We start from the raw sequence: 16201 nt of genomic DNA on the forward strand, positions 1-16201 counted from the left end.
GCTAGCATGGCAAAGGCACTGTAGTTCAAGTGATTCAGCCTTTGTGCAGGAATTTCCATGATGGGTTTCTTTCGAGGAGCAGTTTTGAAGGAAGGCTGGAAGTCCAATGGATTTGAGCACAATCCTTTCACCTGTAGCCTTGGTTTGAGTCCAAGCTGGATTGAATGGTTGAAAATCACATCTCTGCTGACTGAAAGGCTCCTGTGTGAAATCAGTTGTACATTATCAATTCCACATTTTATTGTACACAAGGCACTGAGACAAAAGACCATAATTATGATATTAATTGTTCTTGAGCAGTAACGGTTGAATGTGACTAGGATGGTAATTGTGGGAAATGTTGAAGAATATTACTGAGATGGGGTGTAGAGAGCTTCACGCAACATGGCCTGACCTGGGAGTATGTTGTGCTGACATTGGATGGAACACATTCCACGCTCTATCATTGCCATCACTTAATGAGCTCAAGAATTTTCTGAAAATGTATTTAGAAAGTAGAAGAGAAATTTGCACCTTTGACCAAAACAAAATTTTCAATCCTAAATTCATCACAATAGATACGGCAGCTGCAGGAGATTCAAACTGACACATTAAAACCTTCGACTGTGCTCATTATTGGTTGCATTGTTTCATTTCCATTATCAAACAGTAATTATTGAATTATAATACTAATCCTTGCAATTGGTTATAGTGCCTTTCATGTCGACAGGATGCCTCGAAACTCTTCATAGGATTTTACTTACAGTAGGCGAATGAGACAGCCCAATTGTGCGTAGCAATGTATCACAAACAGCCATGAAGCGAGTAACCAATTTTATTTTATCTCCTGGCCAATATAAAAATATTTTTATATTGGCCAGGAGATGGTGAGAAACTCTCTTCTCTTCAAGTAATGCCATGGGATCTTTAAAATCTGAACAGGCAGATGGGACTTCAGTTTAACATCTCATCCAAAATACAGCACCTCCAACAATGCAGCACATAGGAGTGTCAGCCTAGCCTCCGTGAGCTTAAAGCCCTGCTGTGGGACTTGAATCCACTGCCTTCTGACATAGAGGTGACAATGCTTCCACCCTGAGCCAGGCTGAAACAATGGCCTAGAATACTAAAGTTTGGATAATGTCCTGCCTCAGCGGCAAGCAAGGTGCTGCCGTTCTGATGACACTGTAAGCTGCATGACCATCTCTCTTGGAGGAGGATTAGAGTCGCAGTTTGTTCTCGTGCTCCAAGCCAGGTGTTTTTTCTATTTATAATGCGTTCTGTGCTGAGAGTTACTCAGTCACCATCTGAAGCTGTGATCTGCTGCCAGCGTTCAGTGTCTGGTGCACTCGCTGCAGGTGGAACATCCTCTAATTTCTAATATAGATGGTGGCCATGGTGGAAAATAACGAGAGAATGTAACCAAATAGGAAATTCAAAAGTTCCCACTGCAGGCTTCCCTTATGTGGGAAAACCTGCAGTTTTGTGTGTGACACTGGATAGATACAGCTCACAAACCTAGCTGGTACGAAGCCATCAAAATTCACAGTCGTCACACCTGACAGTAAATCCAGTGAAGTGCCAGTTCATGGGCTCCAGACGTGAAAGGTTCTGTGTCAGTTGCAAGTTTTTTTAGTGTAACTTTCAAAAGATTATATTTTATATGAGGGGCCAAGTGATATGAATTACTGTGTAGGAGAATATTTGCCTGCAAGCAGAATCCTTTTTTTTTTAGCATTGGGTTAAACCCCTCACACAGAAAAGCATCAGCACCTTGTTTATTGCTAATGTGTGTGAATAAGTGAAACAACATGGTAAGAGTGGATTGAGCTTCGGATCCCCTTAGATGAGGGACAACAACAGCAGCATCTTGTATTTCTATAGCATCCTTCATGCTGCATTGCAGAGCTCTGTACAGTGGTGGTGTTGGACTCCGTGCAAGGAGCGTGGGGGAGGTGACTTTTGGCACACTTGGAGAAGTATGTCTTCAAACCTAAAGAGACATAAAGAATGCATGTATACCTGGAAGCTTCAGTCAGTTAGACTGCCTTTAGCATTGTGGAAGGAAAGAACGCTCACTTTGCTCAGCGAGCCACCAGACTGCTTTCGGTCCCCCACCCTACGTGCTCCACCATCAGTGGCAGGCTTTCAGCCTAACTGCATCCATTCTCTGGAACTCCATCCGATTCCCTTCCTCCCTCGCCTCTTTCAAGGTCTGTCTCACAACCTATCTCTGAGCATGCTTCAGTCATTTTTCCCCTCCCCATCCCCTCAGCTCCCATCCCTGGCTTGAATGCCAAGGTGCTGCTTTTTTTTACTAATGTTCTTGCAACACATCCTTGACATAGCTTTCAACCCCCCTTTGATGTTCCATTTGTAACCAGACTGACAGCGGTAATTTCTTATAAGAAACTTGTTTGAAGATTCATTGTGAATGTCATACTGCCTCATCATTTGTTAATAGAAATATATAACCCCAAAGCATGAAGTGCTACAGCTTAGAAAGTGAACCATTTGTTCAATCACAAATGCCAATACTCATCTGTGTTCCCTTCCTCTATCATGAGCAGTACTGCAGATGATATTTCCCTGCATTTTCTTTTTTCTTCCCAATTCTGTACATTGTGTCTCTTGTAGGTGTAGCATACACAGGCACTCACATTTATCTGGTACGTCTGTCCTGGGTGGAACCCTGTGCCCCAGAAAGCTGTAGAGCCAGAATCAATAGGAATGTTTAACAGAGAGACAGACAGACTTGGATAATAGTCATATTAAAGGGGTTTCGCGAAAGGGTCTGCCAAGATTCAATAAGTTGGTGGAATAGGCTTGATGGGCTGAATGGCCTCCATGTTCCTGTTTTACTATTTTCCTAAGTAGCCATTTGTAACGTGTATCTAGTGTTGACAAGCTATTCAACTACAGGGGGAATCACAGCCCACCCTGATCTTGATCTTGTCCTGCATCCACACACATGCTTTTTCCAGCGCTGGACACTGGGCAGTCACATGGCCAATTGTGTGTGTTAGATATCTTTCTGACGTGAAGGGGCTACAGAAGTGTAATTTGTTTTTTATTCTCTGTAGTCCAGGGGCTCTGAGGCTAATTGTAACTAGTCCCACTTCTGCCCTAGTTGAGTTCACCAAACTCAGCACGTCCCAGGATGAAACCTGAGAGCTCAATGGATAGTGTCTGTGTAAAACGATTGGGACTTGGAACCTTGGGTTATAAACAGCTGTACAAATGGTGGCAGTGGCTGGATTCCTTGGACAGAGTTAAATCACACAGCAAGAGTTAAAATCTTTTACTGCAAAACAAGCTGACCTTTATTAAGTGCCATTTATTTTTGTAAAACAAAGGCCATTAGCTTTGTATGATGAAGTGCTTTCACATCCTCTCTCCCTGTGGATGGAGGTGTACTGCCCTCCCCTTTTATTTGTTTATTTGAGAAATGATTCTCTGCCTTGGTCAGATGCAATAATCTGCTGTGAGAGTCACTGGGCTGTAATATGCGATGATTTCTAACAGGGTTCATAATAATAGTGGTAATAATAATCCTTACATTTGATATATATCCAAGTGATGGAATGTCACTCTGATGTGATCTTTCTGAGCTATAGGGCTGCCTGACTCATTTTTTGTTGCTGGAAGAAGTCCCCACTCAATTTCTCCTTCAGGAAATCCCATTAGAAATACCACTTATTAGCCACCTATATAGTATCTCTGTAGTGAAGTTGTTAATAGGAGCAATGTACTTCAATTGAAGCATTTAGCTGGATGCCTGGAACCCTTTGAACACACGAGTCTGACAGATACAAAAGTGAATCATTACTGGAATAGGAGATGCTGTACAGTGCAGCGTTCCTAATTACACTCTATTCCAGTGCAGAAGCAACTGCAGGAAGAGATATTTATAGGCTGATCCTTTAGACTCAAAATATGCAGGATGTTAACATTTAGCTCATTTGCAATTACAATGTTTATAAACCAACAGAAAGCTATTCAGCATTAGAGGAATGTTTCACCTAATCGCAAAGTACCTCTTAACACATAAGTGTGCATCCACTGACGCCCTTACACATTTATTCTAAGAAAGTCTCCCATCCTAGTGGAACCTGCTTTTACTACTTGTCAGTAACCTTTTACTGACAAATTCCAAAGCTCTTGCCTGAATATTGAATGCCATCGTAACTTGAGACTTTCCTTTCGACCGTGCTTATGGTCACTTCTCCTTTCTCCCCAGCTCGGCGTCAAACTCTGCTATTGTTCAGCGCTCCGAGATTAGGGGTAGCAATTTCAGGAACACCATTACTGTATAAATTGGGTGTCATTGGTGTAAATTAGGTTCTCATGTTGCATTTCTGTTCTTTTCCAGAATTCATTCCGAGCAAAATTCCTCGACAGTGCTCAGCAGTTGCATGAGCAGGGATATAAGGTAAGTCTTGATTCCCTTTTCTAAAATGAAATGGGCAGTTCAGCTTCTTAACACACGGTCTGGGGTTTTACACAACACATGCTGTGGATCAATCGGGATGACTCCTTCTTCACTGACACGGCATTTAGGTGACATTTACACAACCTGTGCATGTTATGCAAACAAATCAATAACTCCTGACTCAGACTAGGTAAAGCGCATGGGCTGTGGGAGCAATGGAGCTACTTATTATTCATTAATCTGTACTTTAACACTGTTCATGTATATTTCCTGTAAGCAGTGCCCTTCCCTCAATACTATTCACCCTATAATTACTGTAGGTAAGCCACTGTTACAACCACCTGTACCAATATATGTGCATTTTACAGACAAAGGCTATGATATTCCAATGGCCATACAATCTGTCTTCCCTTCAAGACCAAACCCTTTGCTCATAGACCTGTCGCTAATACAGAATGTTTGCCAACCTACGGTATAATGTTAGGGGAGTGAGCCTGGTGGCTGCCAGTCATTCAGATTCACTTGTCTCACTGGGTTGGCGTGTGTGCATGTATGTGATCTGCGGGGTCTCTGGATAGAAGGACATGAGCTGCTAAATCTTGGGCAGCAAGAGAGAACACGGTCTGGTTCCCAGCCACTGATGACACAGTTGACAGTCACGGACGAATTCCGGGCACTAATTGGCACTTTTATCTTGAAGAGCAGGGATCGCAGTGAATAGGCTGGCATCAGAGAAGGGAGGAGTAAAGAGAGATACCTTGAGAAGCTGTAAAAAAAAACTCATGACAAGCAGATAGTCTTATAACAAATCCATTTGTATGGTCTAAATAAAATCAAAAGTGTTTGACACTCTCTAACCTATGCATCTTGTTCGTTAAAGCTTTTTGCTACAGAAGGCACAGCTGCCTGGTTGAATGCCAATGATGTGCCAACAGCCCCGGTATCCTGGCCAACTACAGATGATCATAGCTCCGCAGCTCCTTCCATTAGAAAGTAAGTGCTGGTCAGCTTCTGTCAATCCCAGTGATTCTATCTGGTAAGGTACAAATAATGCAACTCGCAGGATGCTGGTGCTATAACTGGTATGTAGTAGAACTCAACATTGAGAGGGTGAGTTACACCCATGATACTGCAAGTAAATATGGCGTGGAGACTGTGTAGTTGATGGGTTGGATGTTCCTTGGCTGCTTGAGTGGTCACCCAGTTGTTGGATACAGTGTGGCAATGATGAAAGGGTCTGGGGGTGGTGAGACAGGTCTGGGGGTGGGAAACGTGTGACACGTCACTGTTCTTGGGGGACAGTGTGGCCTCAGTTATGCAATTAACCAAACGAGAAGGGAGTACAGAATCATTGGTTGTTCACTACATAACTGAGGGCACCAGTAATTCACTTGATGGTTGTTTGTGGGACATTGTTGTGCAAAAATTAGCTGCTAAATTCACCTACAAATTACAACCACTACATTTTACAGTAACTCCTGTGAAGTATTATTATTAAGAGTTGCTGGACATGGTGGCTGTGTTCTCTCATTCCACTGGGCAGTGTCCCAGCTCCGCAGGGTGGGATGTTGCTGTTACTATTGGATAGCCTATGCTTTGATAGTATGTATCGTTAATGTATAGATAGAACAGTTCTTCCCAGACTCCAGCAGCTCCTTTCAACGTCGAGTTTTGCTGAAATGAGACAATAATGTAAATGTATTTTCTTTATGAAATAATTTCGAGGATTAGTCCAGGGCAGTGCCTCATTAGATCCGCCACTTGGGAGCCAGCCAAAAAGGTTTGCTCAAACAAAGAGTGCTGTATAAATAAAGGTCTTGCCTAGCAATTGTAATGACGCTGATAGCAATAGGCAAGCATGTAATGATACTGCACTCAGTACAGCTCCTGATTCTGAAAGCTAGCTGTGCAACCCACTTTCCCGCTCTCACCGGGGGCTGTTCGCCAGGCCTGCTCTCACCAGGAACACTGGTCAGCTTGAACAGAAAAGTGGATTCCAAATTAAAACTGTATTAAGAATTTCGGCAATTCTACACCACCTTATATTTTAAGACACAATGGTCTCTGTGAAGCCCTCCAGGATGCTACTGAGTGTGAAGGGTGCTATATAAACACAAGTTGTTGCTATATGATCATGTGCGGGTAATATAGCAATGCTATGTGATTTATACTCTATCCCTCTTAAAATGTTTGCCTTCCTTGTGGCTATCTCACCAAAGCTGAAGTTTTCAGCATTAAATATCATTATGTTAGTGGAACCTTCATTTACAACTGTAGCCGCCCACCAGAGCTATATGGCAGCAGTAACAATAAAAGTGATACTAAAATGACTTGAATGTACGGCTCACAGCCCCTCTGATGTGTTGTGCTGCTATCAATCAAAGACCATCTTGTCTCTCAGCGCCAAAATGTTACATAAGCTTCTAGGGACAGGCTGCAAGACTTAAAAGTCCAACCATGCATGGCTCAGAAATAAACTAAAATGACTTTACTTAAGGTGTGCAATCTTGCCTGCAAAATAAATTAAACACTCAGATGTACATACATTTTGATACAATTTTAAAATGGTTATTTTTATTGCCATGTTTTCCATTGGTTTTTTTCCCGCCTAAAGATGCTCACTGTTGGAAAAGTTCTCCATGCGCTGGGCACCCTCTATCGACCTTCCCCATCTAAGGATTTAAGATTGTGCAGAAAAGGGCCAGAATATGAGACTGAGAATAGGGACCAAGATGGGCACTCCTGTGGAGAATAAACACTGGCTGGACTGGAAGGGCCAAATGGCCTGTTTCTGATTTTGAAACATTTTCGAATTCAGTCGTCATTTGGTTTAATTAAGACTGAATTATTTTTTCAAAATTCTGAGTAGTTAAAATTCATGGGCAATGGTCACCCCTAATCTCCGGAACTCCCTGCCTCAATCCCTCTGCCTTGCCCACTCTTTAGTTGATTTTTAAATTCCATTTCTAAATTTCAGCATCTATCATCACCTTCCCTTTCTTGGCATTTAACCCCTCCACTGTGCAGCGCTCTGAAACACTATCCTGTTGTTAATAAGGCTAAGACCACAAGAAAAGACTAACCTCAGGAACACTGACACTAGAGAATAACTCCAGCTTTGAATTCATGATTTTAGCACCATCAGACCCTCCTTTGAGCAGATTGCTGCTTTGAATCAGCACTGTCTAATGTCTGAAATGCCAATAATGTTTTGTTTGAGGTGGAGCATTTGAAACAATTTGCAATCCCTCCCCCTCCCCGCCCCCCTCCCTCCAATAAATAACTCTGGGACCATTGGGTTTTAAGAAATGATTATTGTGATCAGATCGAAGTGAATGTTGTCATGGCTTCACTTCCATCACTAAACCATAGCACTCGCAGTTGAGGCTAGTCTTTTGCTGTGAGTGTATTCAGGAAATCCGAGGAAATGAGTAGTTATTCTACAGAGCACTGTAATGGTGCCAGTTGCTGTCAGATCTGCCTTGTAACTTCCAGGATGAGAGACGTTTTAATAACTGTAAACTATTATGTCTTCTTGCCCCTCCAAGAATAAGTTGTCGAAGTTACTTTGTTGAGTGTAGGAGGCAGATCCTTTCTTTGTGTGTATTTGATTCAATTTAAAGTACACTCCTGATCCAAGAAAGCTTCCTTCTCTTTTATCATTTTCAATGTCAATCATTGTGCTCCCTGTTATTTCAACTAAAGTGAAAGACAGGAGCATCTCTCTGCCAGAAATGCTGCCTTTTCTCCGTATAACATCAAGGAAAAATTATTTATTTTTGCTCAAAGGTGTGCGTTGCTTTCATTTGGAATTTCACCATTTCGGTTTTTTTTCCTGTAAACATGTGATTAGTTGGGGAACTGACATTATAGGGGTTGGAAAGCGAAACTGATTCATGTCTGAATTGGTGTTCTGTGCATCGGAATGTATTTTGAGGGCTATTTGCTGTACTGCCAGGAGCTTTACTCCCGCACGCTCCCTCCCCCTTCATGTAAAGAAAATATTTAGTCACAATGAATTCCATGGCTTTCACTCTTGTAAAAGATCATTGTAAGTAAGCTCCCCTCATTCCTGTGCCAAGTGTGAGCGATGGGTCTTTCATATCTACGCATAGAACATCGTAACTCACTGTCACCCACGACATATTTATCCGGAGAATGCTGGCATATTGCGGTGAGATACTGTACTTAGCTGGAGCGGTTCACGTTGGATGGGAATGCAAAGGAAATGGACAAGCTGCTCCTGTCATACAGGCTGAGGGTAGTGCCCTTATTGCTCAGGAAATGCTGCTGCTCAGCCTCCAGATGAATGGTAAATGAGGATGGCTGAATACAGTCAGCCTCTACTGTCACGTTGTATTTGTCGGAAATGCTGAATGAGGAAGAACTGTTGCACCTGACAGAAGCGCACGACTGAGCTAAGCTCAAGGCACCAATGCCTTTCTGTGCCCCACACCCACTCGTCCTACAAGGTAAAATGGGACATGTCGCAACCGTGGACCTATTAAGAAATAGAGGTGATGGACACAGATAATGTGGAAAATGATGCCTACATGTTACTGAAATCCTTAAACTATTGCTGGGAACTACGATGTGTGCTTTCTCCATCATGTAAACCCAATGAACATACAACAACAACAAAATTACATTTGTATAACGCCTTTCACATCGGGAGGACATCCCAAGGCACTGGACAGTCAGCGTTTTGGACCTGAGCTTTAAACGGGAAGTCACACCTTTGACAAAGTTGCAAAGAATTATGGTTAAAGGCATTGGTCTGGGAGGATTCCTGAGCCTGACTAGGCTAGAGGTTGTGGTCTCCTTGATTGATGCTGAAGCATCCCTGAGATTATGATTGTATCATTAGATAATAATAATATTACACTAGAATATACAGCACAGAAACAGACCATTCAGCCTAACTGATCTATACCGTGTTTATGCTCCACATGAGCCTCCGCCTGCCCTTCCTCAACTAAGCCTTCAAGCATAACCTTCTATTCCTTTCTCCTTCATGTACCTATCTCACTTTCCCTTAATTACATCTATGCTATTTGGTTCAACAACTCCTTGTGGTAGCATGTTCCACATTCCCACTACTCTCTGTGTAAAGACATTTCTTCCAACTTCCCCTTTTGATCTATTTGTGATTATTTTATATTGTTGGCCCCTGGTTTTGGTCTCCCCCACAAGTGGAAACGTCTTCCCTATGTCTACCCTATCAAAACCCTTCATCATTTTAAAGACCTCTAGCAGGTCACCCCTTAACCTCCTCTTTTCAAGAGAAGAGTCCAAGCATGTTCAGCCTTTCCTGATTATAATTATTCTTAATAATGAGATAATAAGTATTGTTATTATACTTAAGTATTATTTTTATAGATCACAAAAACTGTCCATTAACTTGATTTCAGACTGGAAGTCATTAACTAATCTCTACCATAACTCGTCACTCTGAGAAGCTACCCCATATGAAAGGCGTTACGTTAATCCAAGCTGCTGCGGTTGTTTTTGAAATAGGTTGTGTTTCCACCTGAGGTTCAGAGGAAGAGGCTAGAGTACTCGCCTTGCAAGCGAGACACCTGGGTTCAATCCCAGGCAGGGCAAAACCTTGAGCAAGTTTCCTTATTCCACACACCTAATAATAATCCCTCCAAAAGAACAAAACAATAATAAATTGGTCATTTTCAATCCACGACTGTTTGCGGGATGCTGCTGTGCGCAATTGGCTGCTGTGTTTCGCCCACAAATATACAGTCAATTCACTTTACAGCGTATTCTGTGAAGTGCTTTGAGAGGTCTAGAAGACGTGAAACGCGCTATATCAAATGCAAGGATTATTATTATTTGCATCTCCTGTGTTTGATGTTAACATGTTGAGTCAGGTTATTTCACCAGTCAAGGCACTGTATCAAATGCAAAGATTATATATTAACCATATACTTATGGGACTTAGGATAAGTAGTTGTTTATCTTATTTATTGTTTGTTTGAGGATCAGCAAATGGAAGAGGAATCTTTTAAAACTATAAAATTAGCTTAGAGTAAACTGAAAATAGTAAGACAATTGCCATCATTAAGCTGAATGTGCGGCAAGTGTACAGTCATTGGTTTCATTATATGTATGTATAAATACTGAGCCACGTTGAGTAATTCTCAGTGTTTACATGTACTTTTAGAGGCCTGAATTCCTTCTAGTGTTAAGTTTTCAGACAAAATATTTTTAAGATTGTGGAATTTGGGGTAAATAAATTGTGGAAAATTCCTTAATCCTGCCTTAATTGGGAAGCAGGTTCTTTTCTAACTGGAGAAAACTATCTTCCAAATTAAGACTGGATATAAGAATTATCCAAAATTCTGCTTGTTTTAAATTTTGAGACAAAATTGACTTACAGGCTAAGGCCAGATGGAATTTCAGGGGTCTGATCTTGACTGTATTTCTGTGAAACACACAGTACATGAGAGTCTATTGGTAAAATGGCCATAGATCTGCTCTTTCACTGCAGTACAAGTCAGCAGAACCAAACTCTTGCTTTTTATGTGTTTAAATAACAGCATAAATCCGTCTCGTTCACTTGGAAATTAACTTTACCGGGGAGAGAATACATGCTCGCATTTTTATAGACGCCAAAGCTAGGCATACTTACTCATTCTCAATGTACACAACAACCTCCTTCTACTGCTGTGAACTGCAGTGGAACGCTGGCTTCCTCTATGGGTTTTTATCCTTAACGTATGGTGCCCACTTAATTGGTTTTAACGAATGTCTATGTACGATTAAGTAAACTTTGTAATACTTTTCTTGTAGTACTTATTCCAAGTCTTAATTATTTAACAATTCAGTAACACATTTACCACAGTACAGTATAGTCTCCCACATTGATAATTAGTGTTAAAATATGGATACGTATGCATACAGTGTATGTGCATATAATAATGTTTACATTTACATTGCGATATCAGCCTTATCATGCAATTCTGAACATTTGAATTCTTCTCTCTTCACTCTTCACTGTCCCTTTTACCCCCTTTGCCAACTCCTTGACACCTACACAACCTCAAGTGGTAGCTTAAGTATCTTAAGTGCCACATGCACCTCTGCTCTCTGGCCTTGGATCAGTGTGCTGCTTGTTACCAATTGACCCTGAGCTGGTGTCAAACATCTGCTCAGTTCCCAGATCTGGCTTCTTCCATCCCTGGGATGTTGGCTGCTTACACCTCTTCATGACCACCTTCTGAAACTCATCCATTTCTTCATCATCTCTGGGATAAAGTTCTCCAATCTTCTCATCCCTGGACTTAATCTACACAAACCAACCTTTCCAGAACTCTGTGGCCTGAAACTCTGTCCCGCACAAGCTCCAACACAGCTATTGCCCTTCGAGCTCCACTGGTTCCCAGCACCTCAGTTAATTAATTTTAAGGTTGTCACTATTGAATATCTCCACAGTCACATGTACTGTATAATTTTGTGTGGTCCTATGTCCCAGCCTGAACCCTCCATGCTTCTGAGCTGGGTTTACTGCTTGTCCCATATTCCCTTTGCTTTATTAAAGAGTAAAAGAAGGATGGCTATTTTTGCTGATTAGCATCTGGTAACTCCTTTCCAAATATTTTAATACATTTTCTGTAGCAGGTTTTTTTAAAATATGTATGATGTCCGCTGATTCCTTTCCACTCCCTTTGCAGACTAATCCACGATGGAGACATTGACCTTGTGGTAAACCTACCCAATAACAACACCAAGTTTGTGAGAGAAAATTACTTGATCAGAAGAATGGCCATAGATCACGGAGTGCCGCTCATTACCAATTTCCAGGTAAAAGCATTTGTTATACTCTTCTGATAACCGGTATCATCCTGGCTTAGTTGTTAGTCCTTTCATCTCTGAGTCAAAAGGTTGTGGGTTCAAGCCCCATGTCCTGACTTAGAACTCACAGTCCTGGCTAACAGTCCAGCTGAGGACATGCTGCATTGTCAGAGGTGCGGACCTACACTTGTTCAGGTGGATGTCAAAGATCCCATGGCACGATTCAAGAAGAGAAGGGAATTTCTCCCAATGTCCTTACCAACAATCCCCCAGATACAATGTTTCTAATTTGCTTTATGGCTGATATCTTCCTGACGTAAAAGATGCTTTACAAATGCAAGGATGGTTAATAGTATTATTATATATCAAATGCAAGTATTATTCTGAGATCAACATAATAAAAATTCAGCTAAACTCCAGCTATTGCCAGATTGAAGTGTAGAAATGCTGTGGAGCACATCACCTTTCGATCAACCCCCCTGCAAAGACTGAAGATTACCCTTTACTTTGTAATCCTGTTCCCAACCAGAAGATTATCCACAGTTGCACAGATGTTCAGTGCTTTGCGCGGGGACTATTGGGAATCCAAAATACAGAATTACAGAAAATGCTGCAAATCCAGAGCGGGTCAATCAGCAGCTGTNAAAAAAAAACATAAGCTTATGTTTTCATCGAAATTATGCAGAAATTGTGCCCATGAACTTCCCTTACACGTCATACCCCCAACCCCCATATCGCAATAAGACTTTTGAGTATGGTTACTGGATAACTATCTGGAGTATGAACCCTGCCTGGTTCCCCCACTCCCCACCTCCCTCTTCTTCCCATTCCAAAGGCACAAAATAGTTATATTGCTGCTCCCATTTACTCATTGATATCAGTAACACAAAAGATGATCATACAAGGAACATCTCCTAGTCTATACACTTAGTTTCACTCTAAATGGGATGTTTACTTACAGAGTCATAAGGCACGCTCTCCACCTTTCTGAATGAGCTTGACCTGAGTGGCATTACCTTTTTAAAAAGAAGTTTGTGGATTTTTATGAGCAATTTTTGCCAACTGTAAGATCTGAGAACGATTCTCAAAAACACAGCATTTTGCCCGAATTGAAAACCATTCTGTTTTCACAAAGAAAAATAATTGAGGATGCTGCACACAGGAATCAAGTCTGAAATCATGATTCCTTGTGATTCATTCTCTGACCATGGACATCAGTTTGATGTCAAGCACCTTAATTTCAGGGGGAGGAATAGTGCATCCAAGAATTTATTCTTCTTCCAAAATAGGTTTGTGTAGCTGACAACAGCCTAGCTCAGACTTGCCTCCAAGTCAGAAGGTTGTGGGTTCAAGCCCCACGTTGAGACTGTGAACTCACAGTCTGGGCTGACACTTCAATGCAATGCTGAGGAGAGATATGCATTGTTGGAGGTGCTGTCCTCTAGATGCGATGTTAAACTGAGGTCCCATCTAGCTGTTCAGGTTGATATTAAAGATCCTATGGCACTATGTAACAAGAGAAGGAACTTTCTAGGTGGCTAATAATCCCCAGACAAAATTGGCCACTTCATGGCTGTTTGTGCGACATTGCTGTATGCATATTGATTAGTGGAGTCCTGTAGCTCAGTGGTTAGAGCACTCGCTTTGCAAGCGAGAGACCGGAGTTCAATTCCAGGCAGAGGGCGAAACCTTGGGCAAGTTTCCTTATTCCACACAGAGCCTAATAATAATCCCTCCAAAAACAATAATAAATTGGTCATTTTCAATCTACGACTGTTTGTGGGACATTGCTGTGTGCAATTGGCTGCCGTGTTCGCCCACAAATATACAGTCAATTCACTTTACAGTGTGTTCTGTGAAGCGCTTTGGGACGTCCTCCTGACGTGAAAAGCGCTATATCAAAATGCAAGGATTATTACTACTGTGTTTGCCGACAAAATTGTCATCACACTTCACAGTAAAAGTGCTTTGAGACGTCACTTTGACTTTAAAGGTGCCATATCAAATGCAATGATGATTATTATTCTTATTTTGTTTTCAGGTGGTTAAACTCTTTGCTGAAGCTGTTAAACAGTGTGGAAAGCTGGACTCAACCAGTCTGTATCATTATCGGGAGAACAGAGTGATAGGAGAGTCATCATGAAGACCAGTGAGTGTCCAGTTTGTGCAGATCTGCACTCCAACAAGTGTACAAAGTGGTTCTGAGATACAAAAAAAAAGTTTCGTTTGTAACAGTTTAATAAAATGACATACACTGCTGTGGACTCAAGTTGTCACCTTATTCGGCCCAGTTTTTTTGAGGTTTGAAGCAATATGTAAATAACTTTCTTTTTTCTCACTTATTCTGTTGTCCCATCTTGTTAGTAAACAAAAGGTGCTGTCATTCCTGCTGCTGTGAAGAATGGGGATGAGCCACTAAGCTGAACACATGAAGTTACTTACCTCGGTTGCTACCAGTTGGGGTGGCAGTAGACGCCAGACTGCTCTGCTTGTTTCAATAACTCTGCCTTTCCAAGTCTTTAAACGTGACTTTTTCACACTGCATCTTCCGAACTTAAGACCTCGCTGTCACAACTCTTAAAGAATAACTTTATTCAAAGGTTTTGGTGGACGCAAGCTGTTGTCGTATTGAATTCTACTGAGTGGACAGTTTGTTTCCAACAGGATTTTACAACTTGCAAACCAGTTTTATGGTTACTTTCCAGCTTTCAAAATAACTTTCTAAGGCATGCTGTGTGTGGATCATGTTGTAGATTGGTTACTCGCCACCTTGTCCTTGATGTGAATGGCTGGCAGGTGATGTGTAATTGTTTCCCTGTCTCCTGTGTGGTGCCGGGGAACTCAATGCAAAGAATCGTCGTCATCTGGCATCGTCCCCTAAAACATCCCCTAATGCACGAGTCTGATTTGTTTCATTTGTGACTGGCATTAAATACTCACAATGGTCTCTGTTAGCGAAGAGTTCTTCAAAGCCCTTCTTGTCGTGGCAAACAAAGTTTTGATTCATCCTGAAATACAGTGTATAGGTTCTATTCCAAACAGTCCAGGGGAATGGCATCAATGTGAAACTGACCCACCTCAGAGGGGTGTGTTTTCTAATTTTAATTGGATTGCATGCCAGTAAATGAGCAAATGTGGGTCCCCTGCCTTCCCATACACACACTAGCTTCTTCCTTCCTCTCCTGCTTCCAGGCTACAGTGTCCTCTTGTAGTTATTCAATCAAACAATAATCTTGAATTGTCCCTTCAAGGCCACATAAGTTGTGTGCACATGTCCAGATCCATTAATCTGCAAATGCCATGGAGCTGTTTGGAGGTACAGAAGCGCTCAATTTAGTCCACCAACATGATTACTGAGCCTTGTTTCCAGCACTTAATAGAGGGCCAATTTCATAAGAAAACTTGACTCTGCCTATTCTAGTTCAGCCTATGCTTTGATAAATACCAGTTAAGTTAACTGTATCAAACCTTACAACGTAAGGAATGTATTACAGCAACAATTCAAAGAATTTTATTTCATGGAAATAATTCTATCAATGATCGACCCTCTCTTTTTTTCTCTCTCTCTCTCCCTCCTCCCCACCCCCAAACGTGTGAATGACAAATTGGTGCAACTAAACGCAGCATTCAGATGAGGAAGGTCAGAATATGATAACCTATCCAGTTCTTTTCTGCAGTGCATTGTGTTACATTTTCATTCCTCTGTTATGAACCTTTGTAATTCCTACATCATTTAAACTTAAAGCATAAATAAATAATTGTCTATTGAAACTCGAACCCAGCAGAATTGTGCAATTTGTGAGCAATTTGAGTTTAACCATAAGCAATTTAACATGGGGAATGTGAGCACTTCCTGAATTTTCGCTTCAATTATTATTCAGCATGGTTTCTCGTTCAGCAGGAATGCACCAGCTGCACACTAATGTGAACAGGCCTCTCCAGGGATATCTACCTGCCACAAGCATTCAGTTGGCCAAGGTGGAT

At 41.5% G+C, this 16201-nt stretch overlaps 1 protein-coding gene across 2 annotated transcripts in view; it reads left to right on the forward strand.

The window, feature by feature from the left end:
* Positions 1-15994, forward strand: part of cps1 (carbamoyl-phosphate synthase 1, mitochondrial) — an 89320-nt gene extending 73326 nt beyond the window's left edge. Inside the window, exons 35-39 of one of the 2 annotated variants that reach the window (XM_007900136.2) lie at positions 4352-4411; positions 5292-5404; positions 12097-12226; positions 14259-14366; positions 14582-15994. In XM_007900136.2, the coding sequence (XP_007898327.1) occupies positions 4352-4411; positions 5292-5404; positions 12097-12226; positions 14259-14360 (405 nt within the window). In that variant the 3' untranslated portion in view covers positions 14361-14366; positions 14582-15994. Of the gene's footprint in view, positions 1-4351; positions 4412-5291; positions 5405-12096; positions 12227-14258; positions 14476-14581 lie in introns of those variants that run through there. The other variant, XM_007900135.2, reaches the window with a different exon arrangement.
* Positions 15995-16201: the final 207 nt, after the last annotated feature.

The sequence above is a fragment of the Callorhinchus milii genome, unplaced genomic scaffold, assembly GCF_018977255.1.
Source record: "Callorhinchus milii isolate IMCB2004 unplaced genomic scaffold, IMCB_Cmil_1.0 Scaffold6, whole genome shotgun sequence".
Taxonomy (NCBI): domain Eukaryota; kingdom Metazoa; phylum Chordata; class Chondrichthyes; order Chimaeriformes; family Callorhinchidae; genus Callorhinchus; species Callorhinchus milii.